At 46.3% G+C, this 19662-nt stretch overlaps 1 protein-coding gene across 3 annotated transcripts in view; it reads left to right on the top strand.

Moving 5' to 3' along the window:
• The window catches only part of C2CD2 (C2 calcium dependent domain containing 2), a 66217-nt gene that overhangs the window by 25576 nt on the left and 20979 nt on the right, over positions 1 to 19662 (top strand). For all 3 annotated transcript variants that reach the window (XM_055569734.1, XM_055569733.1, XM_055569735.1), the window contains exons 3-9: positions 1365 to 1484; positions 5851 to 5955; positions 7593 to 7715; positions 10542 to 10662; positions 12499 to 12607; positions 16297 to 16361; positions 18924 to 19048. In XM_055569734.1, the coding sequence (XP_055425709.1) occupies positions 1365 to 1484; positions 5851 to 5955; positions 7593 to 7715; positions 10542 to 10662; positions 12499 to 12607; positions 16297 to 16361; positions 18924 to 19048 (768 nt within the window). The remainder of the gene's footprint in view (positions 1 to 1364; positions 1485 to 5850; positions 5956 to 7592; positions 7716 to 10541; positions 10663 to 12498; positions 12608 to 16296; positions 16362 to 18923; positions 19049 to 19662) is intronic.

The following is a 19662-nucleotide window of genomic DNA, read 5'->3' as shown; positions in this document are numbered from 1 at the left end:
TGAGGGGGCCAGTGAGCCAGGGATCAGGAGAGGGGAGGGAGACATGTTTTCAGCCTGAACTTTGTGAAATAGCAGTTGCCCCGACAAAGTAATTATTTTGTTCATCTTTCTACTTGGTATTTTAGGTTCTGAATCCACCAGAGAATTAAAGAATTTTTCCTTCCTTCCCAAGTGACACCATCCAATGTGGGGGTCAGCTGTTCCCTTGGGAGTGTGGGGGTCCATCTTGCCTTCCTCTCAGCCTCTGATGCCTTGGCTTTGGCCAGACACGCTGGCCCCCTGCCAGGCACCCCTAGTCCTCCCCAGCACCCCTCTACCAGGCACACCTGGTACCTGGCCTCATAGTCAGCTTGGGCTGGGCTCGCTTGGCATCCTGCCAGGAGCGTGGCCAGTCCCTCCTTCTGGAAGGTCTGCTCCTGTAGGGGATTCGCTGGCAGGGACTGAATGCTTCCCTTTGCAGTAACAGCATTCACAGTCCTCTCTCTAAAGTGCTTTGTGATTTATGTCAGGAATATGGTCTGGTTTGTTCCTGATGTAATTGCTTTGTCTCATAGGTTTTTAAATGAGCTCATTTTAACAGCTCTATTTTTGTTAAGACTGTATCATTTTGTAACCGTTCAATATTTCACAGTTCTTTGAATTATCCCCACATCTTTTTAAACCCCAATAGATTACAATATATTCAAATAGAAACAATTTCTTATGTTCTGGGTACTTTTTAAAAATTTTTACCTGTAAACATCCATAACTAATTTTCTTTTTAAGGCTCATTTTTTTAGTGAGAGATGATGGCTAATGGGTTTCACTCCGTATGAATAAATTGCCCAGGAAATTTAAAAATCAGCTGCATGAAGAAATAGAAAAAAAGAAATATTTAAAGGAAAAAAAATTGTGTGGAAAGATTCTGACTAGATTTGGGCAAGTTCTGGAAAAGACTCTGATGCTGGGAGGGATTGGGGGCAGGAGGAGAAGGGGACGACAGAGGATGAGATGGCTGGATGGCATCACTGACTCGATGGACGTGAGTCTGAGTGAACTCCGGGAGTTGGTGATAGACAGGGAGGCCTGGTGTGCTGCGATTCATGGGGTTGCAAAGAGTCGGACACGACTGAGCGACTGAATGACTGAACTGAACTGAGAATACATCAGGGAGAAAAGATTGGAAATATTGTTTCTAGTTTTTAAGCTCTGGTGTAATAGAAAAGATATGCATCTAGATATGCACCCACATTTGAAACTGAGTTCTTATTCTTGCTCATCTGTGGAGTCCAGGCTCTTTTGTTCGGTGAGATGCAGATGGGTAAGGCGGACGCTGTCCTCTCTCGGGTGTAACATTTGCGTGTTCTCTGGTCCCCCCCCTGCAGGTGGTATTCTGCCACGCGGTGGGCGAGACCATCCAGTTCCTGGTCAGCACGGGGCCACCCTCGCCTGAGGACGCGGGGCGCTCACTGTATGGCGTGCGGCTCTCTCCGCTCCATCTACAGGTAAGATTGGGAGACTGAGTCTGTCCTAGCAGAACAGTTTTCGTAAATCTATAGGGTGCGTGGGGGCACTGTCACAGACGTGCATGCTCCTGTTTTCATTAATTACTGTTCATTGATTTCAGACTCTTACCTTCATATTATATTGTCTTTGTGGGAAATAAAAGTGTGCATGTAACAGGTTTATGTATAAATACACACAGGCTTCCCTGACAGCTCAGTTGGTAAAGAATCTGCCTGCAATGCAGGAGACCCTGGTTCGATTCCTGGGTCGGGAAGATCCACTGGAGAAGGGATAGGCTACCCACTCCAGTGTTCTTGGGCTTCCCTGTGGCTCACCTGGTAAAGATGAGGGAGACCTGGGTTCGATCCCTGGGTGGGGAAGTTCCCCTGGAGAACAGAAAGGCTACCCACTCCAAATAAATAAATAAATACACACTGTATATACACACATAGGTATATATACACACATATATACACATGGATACACACACAGGTATATGCACATGCATATATATACACACCTGGAGAAGGAAATGGCAATCCACTTCAGTATTTTTGCCTAGAGAATCGCCATGGACAGAGGAGCCTGGTGGGCTACAGTCCATGGGTTGCAAGACTTGGTAATGACTTAGTGACTAAACCACCAAAGCCACCATATGTACACACGTAAGTAATGCTCAAAATTCTCCAAGCCAGACTTTAGCAATATGTGAACTGTGAACTTCCTCATGTGCAAGCTGGTTTTAGAAAAGGCAGAAAAACCAGAGATCAAATTGCCAACATCTGCTGGATCATTGAAAAAGCAAGAGAGTTCCAGAAAAACACCTATTTCTGCTTTATTTACTATGCCAAAGCCTTTGACTGTGTGGATCACAATAAACTGGAAAATTCTGAAAAAGATGGGAATACCAGACCACCTGATCTGCCTCTTGAGAAATCTGTATGCAGGTCAGGAAGCAACAGTTAGAACTGGACATGGAACAACAGACTGGTTCCAAATAGGAAAAGGAGTTCATCAAGGCTGTATATTGTCACCCTGTTTATTTAACTTCTATGCAGAGTACATCATGAGAAACGCTGGACTGGAAGAAACACAAGCTGGAATCAAGATTGCCGGGAGAAATATCAATCACCTCAGATATGCAGATGACACCACCCTCATGGCAGAAAGTGAAGAGGAACTCAAAAGCCTCTTGATGAAAGTGAAAGTGGAGAGTGAAAAAGTTGGCTTAAAGCTCAACATTCAGAAAACGAAGATCATGGCATCCGGTCCCATCACTTCATGGGAAATAGATGGGGAAACAGTGGAAACAGTGTCAGACTTTATTTTTCTGGGCTCCAAAATCACTGCAGATGGTGACTGCAGCCATGAAATTAAAAGACGCTTACTCCTTGGAAGGAAAGTTATGACCAACCTAGATAGCATATTCAAAAGCAGAGATGTTACTTTGCCAACAAAGGTTCGTCTAGTCAAGGCTATGGTTTTTCCTGTGGTCATGTATGGATGTGAGAGTTGGACTGTGAAGAAGGCTGAGCGCCGAAGAATTGATGCTTTTGAACTGTGGTGTTGGAGAAGACTCTTGAGAGTCCCTTGGACTGCAAGGAGATCCAACCAGTCCATTCTGAAGGAGATCAGCCCTGGGATTTCTTTGGAAGGAATGATGCTGAAGCTGAAACTCCAGTACTTTGGCCACCTCATGCGAAGGGTTGACTCATTGGAAAAAAACTCTGATGCTGGGAGGGATTGGGGGCAAGAGGAGAAAAGGGGACAACAGGATGAGATGGCTGGATGGCATCACCGACTCGATGGACGTGAGTCTTAGTGAACTCCGGGAGTTGGTGATGGACAGGGAGGCCTGCCATGCTGTGATTCATCGGGTCGCAAAAAGTTGGACACGACTGAACAACTGATCTGATCTGATGTATACATATATATAATGAGTTCAGAGTTACCGTCTATCAAATATGGGAGATATGGTATTTTTCAAAGCACATGTCCAAGATGTTGTTGACTGTTGGGTTGAGGATGATAGCATCTGAAATGAGGAAGGTGGTTCTGTTAATGATTTAGAATCAGATGCTGGACCTCAAAAGTCCCCTGCATCTTGGAAACACAGCTCAAGGTCCGGACTTAGCATTCTTCCTTTTAGTGTTTGAAAAAATCAACTTTAAAAGGCTCATTATTTTTATGTTAGAAAATGAGTATCACCATTATTTTTGGATAGTCGACATTATTATAATAATTGTAATAGACACATAATATGTAACTTGTATAACTGATATATTTTTATACATTGAACAATTATAAATAGAGATAATAATTATAATAGACTTAGTGAAGCTTCTGGTTGACTAACCCATCAGATAACTGTGTATGTCACACATGGAGCAGAAGTTCACTGATGTTCTTATTTAGCTGACATGTAGAAATTGTGAATTTCTGGGTCTGTTTTAGGGGTCACTGCCAATTCAACTTGTGCTTAGCTGCTAATTTGGAGGGTGATCCCAAATCTTTCAAGATTCTCAACCACAAGAAGAGATTGTATTCCATTTGGTTTCCTTAAAAGACATGGGTTTAAACAACCAGAACAAGCAAAAATTTCCGGCTACCTAAATGGCTTTTTTTATGAAACCCATCCCCTACCCCCATCCATTTTCAAGAGTCAGGGAAGTTAAGTTGACCTCATGGACTTGTCAGATGTTAAAGCCCTCCTGCTTCCCCTAGTTTTTTGGACAGTGTGGTTAGAAGATAATTTTAAAGTCTGGGATGTGTTCAGGATGGGTGAGTTCAGCAAGGACCACAAACATTCACCAAGGAAACATGTTTTCTGAGATGGTGTTGATGTGCCATTTTACACAGCTCAGACACAGGTAATTCAATTGTGTCTTTGATCTCTTAACACAGTTTAAAGGCAGCCTGTGGGTTACCTCTCAAAGCAGAAGCAGCTGCTAGAGGTTGGTGAATTATTAATGCTCATGGCAGGAGGCATTCCCTCCTCTGTTCTTCAGATAAAAACTGCATAGAGACCAGCAGCTATGCCCTCTCCCCAACCTGGTGGAACAACTCAGGGACTGTGGCGATGAAATTAAAGTGCAATTTTGCTAGAGTCGCCCAGAATTACAGGGCAACAGGAGCATCCTTTGTCTTACCTGGTTGCTAGCATGAGGGGGCGTACTCAGTATTGAGAAAACAATTCTACAGCCATCCTTTCCTTCCCTTCCCCTGGGTGGTGGCAGGAAGCATGGAGATGGGAAGGGTCAAAACTTTGGCTGTAGAAGGAGCCTCCTGCTGAAGAAGGAGGGATGGTAGCTTAGCTTGCTGTGGCTGCTGAAGCAAATTACCACATGTTAGCTGAAAATGGCACACATTTATCAATCACCATTCTGGAGGTGTGATGTCCAACAAGGGCTAAAATCCTGGTGCTGGTGGCTGCCTTCCTTTCTGGGAGCTCTGGAGGGAATCTGTTTCCTTGCTCACCCATTGTTGGCAGAATTCAGCTCCTTATGGTTGTTGGACTGAGGGTCCAATCTCTGGCTGGCTGTCAGCTGAGGGCAGGTCCCAGCTTCTAGAGGCAACCTTACCCCTGGGCTTTTGGCATCCTCCTCTGTCTTCAAGTCACCTCTTTCTGCATGCTCTTCTGTCTTCCTCTTCCATCTTTCCGGGCTCCTATACCTCTGTGGGCTCACTGGAATCATGTAGGATTGTTTCCACACCTCAGTGTCCTTATCCTGATCATACGTGCAGAGACCCTTTTGCCATGTGAGGAAATCTATTCACAGGTTCCAAGGAGCATGTTTGTCTTTGCGGAGGGGTGGGGGTGGGGTGCATGGTTCTGCCATGACTTTCAGGCAGGGCTGGATACGGCACTGGCAGAGATTGGAGTCCGTGTGGAGGTTGGGCAGTGGCCCAGGCAAGAGCAGCTAAGAGTGCTGATGCGCCCCTGCATACAATCAGGGCGGGGTGAGAGGAGGGGGCCGTGTGAGTGTGTGGGAGTGGACGAGGCATCCCGGCTCCCTTCTCTGTGCCTCCGGCTCCAGTATGTCTTGGTGATGCTCTCAGAAGAAAGCTGCACAGCAGAGGTTGCAGGGTTTTCATGACATCTGGTGTTCAGCCCCGACCCTGATGTTCCTCTCTGAGTGGTTGATTGAGGCAGAGGAAGGTGCTGGTGGGGATGGGGTAGGCTACATGACAGGGGAGGGGCAGTCAGGGACTGGGAACCCTCCTCGTGATTTTGAAAGCACACAGGATGCCAAGGCAGGGGATAAACCACTGTCTAAAAAAGAAATGAACACACAGACATACATCGAGGCTCCGGTGGAGAAAGCAGCCCTCCAATAATCTTTTTTTCTTTTTTTTTTTAAACAGCTGGAGCTCCACATGAAGGAGAAGAGGGAAGACATTCAGATCAAGTGGTCCTTCATCAGCACCCCAGAGATGGCCATCACAGTCCAGCCCAAAGTCCTAGGGGAGGTCAGTTTGTGAGGTTTTGTGATTCCCCCACCATGAATATGTGAATGTGGGCGTGTTGTGACTACCAGCTCTGGGAGATGGAGCCTCTGATCAGTGGGGTCTCTGGTGTGTGATCCTGGGGGTTGGCAGGCAGGGCAGAGGCAGGGCAGCATGTTGGGTGGGGGCGGGGGGGTAACATCCATGGATTTAATGCCAGGCTCTCACCTGGGCTGCACCTGTAATCACCTAGCACTTTTTAAAAATTCCCAAAGACCGCCCCGCCTCCCCAGGCAGGTTTGATTGGACCGGAAAACTTGTCAAGCCCTCCTGTGCAGCGGAGGCTGAGAGCCACTGCGGTGGCAGGTGGCAGCATCTCGGTTTTCCTCGACCTGCTCTGACACCCACCCCTCGGTTGCCCGCCTTCCCTGGGAGGGCACGTCACTCACCTCTGTCTCGGGCTGGGTCCAAGACCTGGCTCCCAAGGCCACCACCTCCCTTCTCTCCCAGCTCTTTCAAAGCTGCGTCTCCAATCTGAAGGTCATCCCCCTGCTCCCATGGCCTTGGGTGTGTGAGGAAGTGACTTTGGAAGCGGGACTGGGAGCGGGGCAGGCTGCTAAGTCATGTAGGTGCCGTCACTTTTAATTGCTGGAAAGATCATGCAAAATCACATACACCGAAGGCTGAGGTTGTCACGTTACTCCTTTGCAGTGGCTTTTATAATATTTTCTTGAAATTTCACTCTCTTTCAGACTCTTATTCTGTTACAAAACTATCACCACAGCTGAAATATGTGTATTTAAAAATTCTTCCAGGGACTTCCCCAGCAGTCCAGTGGTTAAGACTCCGAACTTCCGATGCAGGGAGCATGGGTTTGGTCTCTGGTAGTTCCATTTTAAGTTTGTGTGAACATTCTAGAACATATAGACACATTTCTTTTGGGTATTAATTATTGTAATCTTATAGAGCTTGACATCTGGTGGTGCACATCATCCTGCTTTCTGTTCTTCTGCAAACTTCTCTTCATTCTTGGGCTTTTCAACTTTTTGGATTTTTTAAATTTTTTTTTTAATACAAAAGTTTATTTCTCAGAAGCAGGGAGATCAGGGCTTGTACAGTGGTTCCTCTGTATCATCTGGGATCCAAGACCCTAATCTTTTTTGTTCCAATATTGTGAACACGTGATTTCCATACTTTTTTTTTTTTCTGGCCACATATAGCATGTGGGATCCTAGTTCCCCAACCGGGGATCAAACCTATATCCTCTGCAGTGGAAGCACAGAGTCATAACTGCTGGACTGCCAGGGAAGTCCCTTGAATACTTTTTAATTAAAAAAAAAAATCAGATGTCAGTCAAGAAAGAAAAAACACACATCTATGTATTTGGGGAAAGAGACTGAAAGAACATACACAGAAATGCTGACATATTTCTATGTTGCATCTGTCTTATTCTTAACCACTTTAAAGAATAAGGAGCATGAGTGACTTCTGAGGTCAGTGAAGATGAGAACGAGTGAGTCTTTCCTGGCCTGAACCTTGCAGAGCCCCGACAACGTGGAGTCTGTTTCACGTCGAGGGCGTCAGGAAGGCCATGTGTTGGCCTGCCCTCTGCCCTCTGCCTGGTTCAGAGATGATCTGGTGACAACCTCCTCTTTCGACAGGACCCGGTAGCTGGAACAGAGGCAGTCTCTGAGAGCCTCAAGGACATTCTGAAGCATCTGGTTAGCTCTGCCTCCCCATCAGTGGTGCTGAGCACCACGCCTGCGGACCTGAGAGAAGTTCAGGTAAACCGGCTCTCGGCGTGCGGGTGCTTCGCTACCCCGTGAAGGACCATGGTCGTCCTCTCTTGGACAGTCAGTGGCACCTCCCATCCCTCTGCCCCGCCCCAGGTAGAGCAAGATTGCACGACTGCTGGTGGGTGATGACTGCGTCTGGGGCGAAGCTTTGAGTTCAGGGCACGGGGGTCCAAGGCCCCGTGGGAGGGAAGGAGGAGGTGTCTGGACCACTCAGCATAGTCCACGTCTAAGTGGCCCAGAAACCGTCATTTTCAGGGACCAGTACGTGACTTTTCACTGTCCACCCAGAGCCTATTGTCTGAGACCTTATCCTTCCAGGATCAAAGTACCTGGGAACTTGCCCTGAGAGACAGAGCCAGGACAGTGTAGCCACAGACTTTTAGCCCAGGCCGGGGACAGCTGGTGACCAGGCCCTGCCTCCGGCAGCACCGCCTCTCGGAGGTCTGCCTCCCTTGGGTGGTGCAGACGCACGAGGCTGTCTGCTCTCTGTGGGTCCCTCCCCATGCTGCCTGCCCTCCCTCCCCGTCCTGGGTCCCTCACCACTGCCTGATTAGGTGCTAATAACTCTGGCTAAATTTACATTCACGACATTTATCCAGGCCAGCCCCTGGGCTTGGCCTCTCACATCTTTATTGGCAGCACATCTAAAAACCTTTGCTTGGGATGAATTAATTCTTCCAATTATGAGCAGATCTTCTTACGATGGTTATACAAAATAGGCACACACAGTCCCTAAAGTGATTTTTCATTCGTGTTTCCAGTATTTTTATGTGGCATGGTAGAAGAGCCACCATTATTATATGGTGTGACGAAGTTATTCGGTCCCAGTCATGTCCGACTCTTTTCGACCCCATGGACTGCAGCACGCCAGGCCTCCCTGTCCCTCACCATCTCCTGGAGTTTGCCCAAGTTCATCTCCATTGAATCAGTGATCCAAACATCCTCTGTCATCCCCTTCTCCTCCTGCCTTCAATCTTTCCCAGCATCAGGGTCTTTTCCAGTGAGTCAGCTCTTCACATCAGGTGGCCAAAGTATTGGAGCTTCAGCTTCAGCAGCAGGAGGGAATGCTGAAACAGGAGGAAATGCTGAAGGAGGAGGGAATGGCAAGCCACTGCGGTATTCTTGCTGTGAGAACCCCATGAACTGTATTAAAAAAAAAAAAAAAAAAAAAGGCAGTGTGATAGTATAACCTTAATTTGACTTTGATGCAGGCTCTTGGCCTCTGGTTCCTCTTAGGGCATCACCAGCTGTGAGTGTGTAGAGTCTGGAGACAAAATCTGTCTGATTCCCTGGACACGTACCAGTGGGTCGCCGTGTTGTGTCATTCCCTCTGGGCACTGAGGGTTATCAGAATATAAGAAGTAGGCTTCACCCTCCTGACGAAGCAGATGGAGCCGCTGAGTAAGCAGACAGGCAGAGTGAGGGTTTTGTGGGTGTTTGTGCACGGTTCCCAGTTCATCAAAGCTGCCTGTTTGGAATATGACTATACATGCTTCCCTGGTGGCTCAGAGGGTAAAGAATCGGCCTGCAATGCGGGAGACCAGGGTTTGATCCCTGGATCAGGAAGATCCTCTGGAGAAGGGAAAGGCAACCCACTCAAGTATTCTTGCCTGCTTCTGTAATGGATTCTATAATGCTTTTAAATACATTTGCAGAGTTTATGTATCAAAATAGCATACATACTATATTAGGGTTCTGTAGAGAAACAGAACTAAGAGATGTGTGTGTGCATATATTTATGTACGTGAGAGTCTCTGTAATTGTGTGAGCCAATCATATACATATAATTGCATAATGTGTATGCGTGTTTATCTGCTTAGTCGTGGGCTGCATGCCTGGGCACCCCACGGTCCAGTCAGGTTGACACATAAAATTAGCCATCACACACACAGAACTGAGAAAACATTGCATCTCCACCCCAGACATGTGGGTTACTCTGTCCCCAGAGCTCAGGGACCTGGATCTTAAGGATTCTGTGATGACTTCTTGGCCATCCCACCCCTTCAGCTCACAGTTGGCAATAGTGTTTTCTAGGTAGTGACCTAAAGGAGACTACAGTCCTTGAGATGTTAGTAAGTGTCCCCCCGGAAAGCACTGTGAGGTCAAGTCAGCTTTAAGGATCCTTCCTGGAAGACCTCACTGTGCAGAGGCCCGTGATGTCTCTGAGAAGCCTCTCAGGACTCCCAAACATTTGTGTCTAGAGCCCCTCTTAAAGAACACTCAGAGCTGTGAGTGGGAGGCAGAAGTTAGCTTGGAAAGGCTGGTCTGAAGGTGGGGTCCCCTAGGCTCTGGGAGGCTCTCCATTGGAAATACCTCGATGCTGATTTGAGGATGAGGTGACAAAGCTGCCCCAGGGGCACCTGCCTCTGCTTTATCCCCAGCGTGACACCCGGATGACACTTAGCTCCTCCCCACGTGGATGGTGGGTCTGCCCCGAGGTGGGAAGCAGCCTTTCGTGTCCTGGTTGGTGTCCCACTCACTGCTGGTGGGTAGTGGGTGCCTGCAGCCCACGGAGCATGTCCCATTCTCTGTTTAGCTCCTGGCTGGCTTGGACTTGACCCCATCTCCACCCACAGTGGGCCTCTGGGGCGCCCTCTCTGGGTGAACACTTTGCTCCTCCACTTGCTTTCTATGGGAAGCGGCTGTGAGTGACTGGTACCCTCCACCCTCCTGAGAAGGGAACATTGTTCCAGAGCTGGCGTGAGGGCCAGGCTCCCTCTACAGGTCTTCTTGAAGATCCCTTCCCTGGAACAGATGCCTGGTGGCCACTGCCTCTTCCCCAGGAGTCACTGCTCTCTGTTTTCCTTTCTGCAGCATCTGCAGCGCACTTCATCCACTCAGGAATCCTGCCCTCCCAAACCTCCAAGGGCTCATGACCTCAAACTGTTGGTGAAGAACATCCGAGTCTCGCTCCTGAGCCATCCTGGTGCTTCAGGTGGGTGATGGGGCTGCAGAAAGCACCCTGGTGAGGGCAGAGTGCCGGCTGGCTGTGGATGTGATTGTCTGCAGTATGCGCAGAGGGGCCAGGGTGCCTCATGGTTGTCTGTGGTGTTTGCTTCCTTCTGTGGCTCCCGGCAATCGGGTGTACAGTGTGATCTCTGCCTTTCAGCAGAGAACAGCTCCTGAACACTGTAGTAATGATGCAAGACAGTGAAAACACAGTCCTGATTTTGCACACATGAGGCTGAAGGAAGAAGGAGGATACTTTCTTTGCCTTGTCCTTTTCTCTAGCCTGGAAGCCACCTTTCTATTTTTATCTTTTCCTAGTGACGCTATAAATACATGTTAAGCATCCCTGACCAGCGCACTCCTTTCTTCCTGGGAGAGGAGGCGCCACATGGGATTATGGGCATCACGAAGGTGTCTTGCCCCTGGGGGCCCCTGTGTTGCCAGGAGAGGCTGCCATGGAGGAGGACAGAAACACTGCAGAGCGGGTGACTCTGAATCACTGCCGAGACTCCAGATGCCAAGGAGCCTGGGACTGGACGTGTCTTTCCACTGCAATGTGGTTTTTGCCAAGAATAGCAATGAGTCCTTTTTTATTGTCTGAGAACATCAGGGGTTACTTGTGTTTATTTGTGAGGAGATTCATCCAGTTACAGAAGTACGGGCAGAGCACATTTGAAAGCCAAGGCTCTGTGAAGCTGGGCATAGGTGGCTGTTTTGGTAATTCAAAGGTCGCCTCTGGAGGCCACACCGCTTAGCAGGTGGGAGGGGCTGCCCGGGACCCATTTGGTCAGGATTGGGGGCCCCGTTTCTCACCTCTGCCAGCAGGTCCCCATCTGGGTCTGAGTCTCCTCTTGAAGGTGATTGTGTAATTAGTAAGGTGATGTGCATGGAACACTGAACACCACCTGGTAAAGGGCCAGCACAGTCGGTCCTTCAGCATTGATTGTTTATATACATAGATGACTCTCTTTGATTTTGGCTGTGCTGGGTTGTTGCTGTGCAGGCTTTTCTCTGGTTGCGGGGACTGGGGGCTGCCCTCCAGCTTCGGTGTGCACTGGCTTCTCTTGTTGTGGGGCACGGGCTCTAGGGTGTCCAGGCTCAGCAGCTATAACTTCTAGGCTCTAGAGCAGGGGCTCACCAGTTATTGGCACATGAGCTTTGTTGCTCTGTGGCATGTGGAATCTTCCCAGACCAGGGATCAAACCTGCGTCCCCTGTGTTGACAAGTAGATTCTTTACCAGTGAGCCACCAAGGAAGCTCTACCATTGATCACTGATTACACGATATAGTCACAGCTTAATGCCGTAGGGCAAGCATAGCCTTGAAGCAGATACAAGCCTTCACTAGTGAAATGTCCTGTTACCTGGATCAAATACCTCAAAAATTTTTGGCTGAGCTGAGTCAACTGTAAAAACATACATTTTTGTAAGAGGGAAGCAGGTTCTATGTGGGGTACCCCCAAATTTAGCAGTTACCCCAGATGCCCTGACTTTTCCAAGCAGTTAGTCTTTTCCAAAGTGGGGCCCACGTCTCTGCTGTAATGTCACACCAGGGAGGGCACTGCCCTGGGGGGCAGTGCCTGCAGTCAGAGCTGAGGGGGGAGGAGTGTGACTTGGAGGCAGTCTAGAGCTGTGGACATCCAGCGAGTATAGAATCTGTCACCCCAGAGTATGTGCTTTGAGAGGTTGTAGATGGACACTCAGAAGTAGGAGAGCCAAGACCACAAACATTGAATTCAGCCTTTCACTTATATGCAAAGCGTCTTGATCCAACTGGAAGAGAGAACTAAAGGCTAATACGGGGGCCTTCTGTCTGATTACAGGCAATGTTAACCCAGTGTGTGTAGTTCGGCTGAATGATCCTGTGCAGAAGTTCTCCAGCAGCCTCGCGAGAAACATTACTGCCCTCACGTGGGAAGAGGAATTCACCTTGTGAGTACAGCTGGCTGTCACGGACTTGGGTTTCCATGGCCTCACCTACTCGATGCTGCCAAGTTCTGAAACCATCCCGTAGCACAAAAGGAAGGAAGGAAGGAAAGGAAAAGAGCAAGGGTGGCTTTAAGTCAGACATGGATTTCCTTTTGAAGGCAGCGCTTAGTATCGGTTCACACCTTACCTACTCCCCTGCCCCGCTCTGACAAGAGAGACATGTTGTTGGACCTTCCACTTGCTTTAGAAACACACACCACCCAGAGCAGAATGGAAGGAAACTTCTGGTTGATACTGATCGCTTACAGTGAACAATGTTGGATTCGTGATCTCCGAAGAAGAAGATTTAGCTTCGGGACCAGAGACCAGGCTTGATCACTCAAGAGCTTTTGTGTAGCAGAGTTTTATTAAAATAAGAAAAGGGACAAGAGAAAGCTTCTGACATAGACATCAGAAGGGGGAAAAGAATACCACACTTGCTGGTCTTATCAAGGCCTTATATACTTTTACCAGACCCACTCCCACAACATAAATCTTAAATTAACAAGATTAGAACTAACAATTGAGAGGTCTTACCAGACCCACTCTTACAACATACATCTTAAGATAACAAGATTAGTCAGAATGTTCTTGTTAAGAAGAAACATGTCCTCGAGCAAGATACATTGATGATATATAATCATTAGTACAGAACTTAAGGAAAAACATATCCTTGAGCAAGATGAGTTTTGTTGCCTCATCATTGGCTTAAAGAAAATAACCTCTTACTTGACTAAGACAAAGCAATGTAGAAAAAAAAAATGTCCTTTTTTCCTCCTTGAGGGCTCCAGACCCCTTCCTCCTTGAGGACCCCAGACTCCTTATCAACCCACCCAAGAATTAACTCTTTCAATACCAAAATCTGACAAAGAGAATGGAAAAAGGGAAAAGTGTAGACCACTTATAAATCATGATGTAGGAATTACATCATAATTATGATGTAGGAACTAATATATTATCAAATAGAATCCAGTAGCACATTAAGAATAATATACCAAGGACTTTCCTGGTGGTGCAGTGGGTGGAAGTCCTCCTGCAAATACAGGGACATGGGTTCATCCCTGGTCTGGGAAGATTCCACATGCCATGGAGCAGCTAAGCCTGTGAGCCACAACTACGGAGCCTCGTACTGCAACTACTGAAAAAAAAAAGAAGAATTAAAAAAAAAAAGAAGAATCCACTGAGGCTGAGTTCATACCAAAAGTGCAAGTATGGTTTAATGTGAGATCTATTAATGAAATCTGTTGCATCACGAGATCAAAGGAGAACACAAAGTAATTATCTCTATATAGGCCCCAAAGACAGTCAGTGATGTTTAATACCCATTTCTAATTTTTAACACTTAATTAGAACAAGATTTATGTTCACTTCTTTTTCAAAAGATTTAAAAAAAAATCACATTAGTGATAAGTATTAGAAGCAGTCCCACTAAAGTCAAGAGAAGGATCCCCATTGTTTTGTTCTAGAAGTACTGGTTAATGCAATTAGATAAGAAAAAGAAATAGTATGCAAAGAGAAGGAAATGACAACCCACTCCAGTATTCTTGCCTGGAGAATCCCAGGGACGGGGGAGCCTGGTGGGCTGCCATCTATGGGGTTGCACAGAGTTGGACAGGACTGAAGCGATTTAGCAGTAGCAGCAGCAGAGAGGAAGAGGCAAAACCAATCATTACTTGGAGATGATATTATTGCGTATTTAGTCTACTCAGGGTTTCTCTGGTAGCTCAGGCAGTAAAGAATCTGCCTGCAATGCAGGAGGCCAGGATTTGATCCCTGGGTCGGGAAGATCCCCTGGAGAAGGAAATGGCAACCCACTTCAGTATTCTTGCCTGGGAAATCCCATGGACAGAGGAGCCTGGCAGGCTACAGTCCATGGGGTCGCAAAGAATTGGACACAACTGAGCAACCAGCACACACAGACTTCTCAAGAAAATCAATTGAAACTATTAGAAATAATGGATATAGGATAGAAACAATAATACAAAAATTAATATAAATTATATGTTGGTAAAGCAGCTGACTACAAAAATATAGAAATCACTTTCTGGTGTTAAATAGTAAATAATTAGAAAAGCAATGGAAGAAGGTGTCCCATGTATAATATAAAGGGCTTTTTATAAATTATTAATACAAAGATGAGATTCTCATAGAAAATTGGGCAAAATATCTCAACTAGAAATAAAAAAGTAAGAATTATAGATAGCTAGAAACATCTGAAAAGATATTCAGTCTCAGAAATAGCTTAAGTAACGCAAACTTAAGCAAAGATTATTTTTCCCCTTACAAGTGGGTAGAGAAAAACTGAAAGTTGCCAGTGGATATATATATATATAGGAATAATTATTCTGAATTCATCAATATATATAAAAAAAACAAAATCTTTTATATGCATATACCTTTTGATTGGCAATTGCTCTTTTTCTAAGGAAATAATCACACATGTGTGCAAAGATATACATATGAAGATGTTGATCCCAGCTTGTTTATAATTATGAAATATTGGAGGCAAACCATTATTAAGGCTTGGTTATTAAGGAGTTGGCTGAATAAAATCTCATAGGCCCAGATAGTGGAGTACTAGATGCCTATGAAAAAGGATGTTGCTCTATAGCTATTAACATGGGAAGATGTCCATGAACTCTTAAGTGAAAACAATAGATTATAAAGGAGTGGGGAGGTATATTATGTTCTATATTTGTTTTCAAGTGGTTATACAGCTCTACCTTTTAATACAGGAACTGCTAACCACATGTAGCTCTTTAAATTTCAATTAATTAAAATTAACAAAATGAAACCCAGTTCCTCAGTTTACACAGGCCACATTTAAAGTTCTAAATAGCTGGGATTCCCTGGTGGTCCAGTGGCTAAGAATTTGCCTTGCAACGCAAGGGAACACAGGTTCGATCCCTGGTCCAGGAAAATTCCACCTCCCATAGAGCTGCTTAGCCATGAGCCACAACCACTGAGCCTGTGTGCCTGAGCCCATGTGCCTAGAACCCATGCTCTGCAACAAGAGAAGCCACTGCCGTGGGAAGCCTGCTCACCACAACAAAGAGTAGCCTCCACTCTTTGCAACTAGAGAAAGTCCATGTGCAACAATGAAGACCCAGTGCAGCCAAAAAGAAAATAAATTTCTCAATAGCCAAATGTAGCTGGTGGCCACCAAACTGGATGGCAGTTCTACAGAACCTTTCCATCATCATTCATTAAGTTCCATTGGATAATCCTAGGAATGTGCATGTGGGCTCAGTCGCTAAGTCATGTCTGATTCTGCAACTCCATGGACTGTAGCCCATCAGGCTCCTCTGTGCATGGGATTTTCCAGGCAAGACTACTGGAGTGGGTTGCCATTTCCTACTCCAGGGAATATGCCCTACCCAGGGACTGAACCTGCATCTCCTGCGTTGGCAAGCGAATTCTTTACCACTGAGTCACCTGGGAATCCTAATCCTAGGAGACTAGTCACCAAATATTAACTATTTCTGGATAGTGAAGTTGCTGATAATCTTTGTATTTTCTTGGCTTATATGTCTCTGTAGTTTCTTAAATATTGATGGTGATTTGCATTCCTTTCTGTCAAATAGGAAAAAAAAAATACTATTTCAAGAAAATAGTAAAGCATTTTTAAGGACTCACAGCCCTTCTTTCCACAGTGAGTTGAATGCCAAGTCGAGGGAGTTGCACCTGCAGATTTCAGATGGCGGGCAGTCCTCAGAAGGTGGGTGTTCAGCAGACAGAAGGAGGCCTGCTCTCTTGGGAGGGTCATATAGCAGCCCTGACCAGGGCCTTGCAGCAGGGAGGGTGGGAGATTCAGCAGAAGGATTGGCCCTGCCCACTAAGCCACTCCAGGTCTTCCCAAGGGAATGTTTAGTCGAAAGTCCATTCCAATTATTGTTGTTGTTGTTAAGTCACTAAGTCCTGTCCCACTCTTTGCGACCCCATGGACCACAGCACACCAGGCTCCTCTGTCCTCCACTATCCCCTGGAGTTTGCTCAAACTCATGTCCCTCGAGTCAATGATGACATCCTACCATCTCATCCTCTGTCGCCCCTTTATCCTCCTGCTCAATCTTTCCCAGCATCAGGGTCTTTTCCAGTGAGTCAACTCTTTCCATCAGGTGGCCTGATGGAAATCCTAAAGAGTTCCTTTAGGGTTGATTGGTTTGATCTCCTTGCAGTCTAAGGGACTCTTAAGAGTATTCTCCAGAACCACAGTTCAAAAGCATGAATTTTTCAGTGCTTAGCCTTCCTTATGGTCTGACTCTCACATCCATACATGACTACTGGAAAAACCATAGCTTTGACTATATGGACCTTTGTCAGCAGTTACTCTAGTTATTAGCAAGGTCAAACATTCTGAGAAAGAGTATATTCAACTGGTTCTTTTCATTTTTTAAAACAAATATCCAAAATCTTTTATGCAACAATTTTTGGCTTGAGAAGCAGTTTTCAGCCTTCTTGGGCTTAATAAACCTTCTTTTTTTAGATTTTATCTCAGTTTTTAATTGTGGTAAAACATATATAAATGTTACCATCTTAACCATCTTTGAGTGTAAAATTCAGTAGCATTAAGTACATTCACATGGTTGTACAGCCAACACCACCATCCATCTCCAAAATTCATCTTTGTTGTGGTTCATTCACTCAGTCTTGTCCAACTGTTTGCGACCCCATGGACTGCAGCACACCAGGCTTCCCTGTCCTTCACCATCTCCCAGAGTATGCTCAAACTCATGTCCATTAAGCCAGTGATACCATCCAATCATTTCATCCTCTGTCGCCCCCTTCTCCTCCTGCCCTCAATCTTTCCCAGCATCAGGGTCTTTTCCAGTGAGTCCACTCTTTGCATCAGGTGGCCAAAGTATTGGAGCCTCAGCTTCAATATCAGTCCTTCATCTTATAAAACTTACACTCACTCCCCATGCCTCTCCCATAGCCTCTGGCACACACCCTTCTGCTTTCTGTCTCCATGAATTACAACTGGCTTTTCCTTGTAAAAGAAGCCCCAGCAGCTTAAACTGAGCACATGCTTTGAAGTAAAGTGTTAGTTGGCTCAGTCGTGTCCAAGTCTTTGTGACCCCATGGACTGTAGCCCTCCAGACTCCTCTGTCCATTGAATTCTCCAGGCAAGAATATTGGAGTGGGTTGCCATTTTCTTCTCCAAAATTGGGCACATGCATTAGATAAAAGAAAACAATAATCAAAGGTAAAACTCCCTAGACTGAGCGTGAACCTGTGTATGCGTGTGTGTAAATCCATAGTTTCAGTATTTATTAGGTTTCTTAAAATCTTTATGAACAAAATGGAGAGGTGACCCTTGCCTGGCTAATTAAGCTGTGAAACTAAGCCATCTGTTTATCTCCTAAAGTTACCAAGACATAGGAAAAAAGCGATTCAAGCTCCCTAGTTAATTAGCCATAATTTTGAGGCAGTTTCCTGAGCTCTGTAGTCTGGAGATAACTGGGATGCTCCTGAGATAAGAACTGACATTCCAAGAGAGGGTGTGTGGTCTGAACACAGGGTGGAACTGCTGTTTGCTAATCCAGGCCCAGGGCACCACCCCTGCTGGCCAAGTGGGAATTTCATTCCAGTCCAGCCTGATGGGATTTGTGAAATTTCTAACTTAAGAAAAAACAAAAACCAGGACAAAGAACAACCATATAACCTTTACTCAAACTCAGATATTTTTAACATTTTGCCCATTTCCTTCATTGTTTGTGCTCATGCATGGTGGTTGCTGTCAGTTGGTCTTTCTCTCTCGCCACACACACACACACACACACACTCTCAGGGTAAACTATGTGCATTTAAGTATGGGGCATCCTAGCCCTTTGCTCCTAAATTCTTTAGTATGTGCTTCCTAAGAATAGGGGCGTTCTCTTATTTGTCCACAGTGTAGTTATCAGCTTCCTGAGTTACACTGATTCACTTTGTTAGTCTACCCACCAGATTTTTCAGTTCCCATCAGCCGATCCCCTAAGGTCTTTCCTAGCAGTATATCCCAGTCCAGGATAGGATCACATACTGCCTCTGATCTTCATAACTCTGTAGCCCCCTTGGTTTGTGGCGTTTCCACAGCCCTCTTGTATCTTCTACAACACTAACTTTTCTAAAATGTTCTGAAATGGGAGCATTTCCCCATGAGCAAGGCAGGAGGGTGGGGAGGGGTGAGGGGTGGGGGGGGCACGTCCAGGGTTGCTTCTTGGTGCAGCTGCTCTGGGGCCATCCTGCTCCCGTGCAGACACCCATGGTTCTCCCCACTCATCCCCTATCTCTTTAGCTCTGTTGGCGATGACGACTGTCCCCTTGGATTTGTTCAAGAAGCAGCCTTCCGGGCCTCAGAGCTTTACACTAACCAGCGGGGCCTCCTCGGGCAGCTCGGTGTTGGGTTCAGTTACGGCAGAGGTATGAGGTCCTCTATGAGGCCAACGTCCTGCCCCACCCACTTGAGCAAAGGGACGTCTTTGTTGATGTCATGGTCTGAGCACAAGGTGAAAAAGAATTTCCAGACATGAGGCAGAATGAGAGAATAGAATTTATTAGAGTGAGAGACACTCTTAGAACAGTGGACAGGCTCAAGGGAGAGCCAACCCCTTCCAAGAACTATTGGCCTCAAGACAAAGGAAATTCATGCTAGAATGGTGGTATTAAGTGATTGGTTAGGATGCTATAGAGTGGGTAGAAGGGTGGGTATTTTACATAATATGTCAGGGAACTGGCAGGTTTAGATCCAGAAGTTCACGGTAAACAGTTGCTGTGGGGCTTGGTTAATTCTGGAAATTTTTATCCTGTGGCCTCGATGTAGGACGCCACAAATATGACCACAATGTAGGGCTCCACACCTGTGACCTCAGTGTAGGGCACACACCTGTGACCTCGGTGTAGGGCACACACCTGTGAACAAAGTGTAGGGCCCTACACCTGTAACCTCGGTGTAGGGCACACACCTGTGACCAAGGTGTGGGGCTCCACACCTGTGAGCTTGGTGTAGGGCACCACACCTGTGACCTGGGTATAGG

Source organism: Bubalus kerabau, chromosome 2 (assembly GCF_029407905.1).
Source record: "Bubalus kerabau isolate K-KA32 ecotype Philippines breed swamp buffalo chromosome 2, PCC_UOA_SB_1v2, whole genome shotgun sequence".
Lineage (NCBI taxonomy): Eukaryota > Metazoa > Chordata > Mammalia > Artiodactyla > Bovidae > Bubalus > Bubalus kerabau.
Note: the sequence above shows the minus strand (reverse complement) of the source record. Positions and strands in the feature narration are given on the sequence as shown.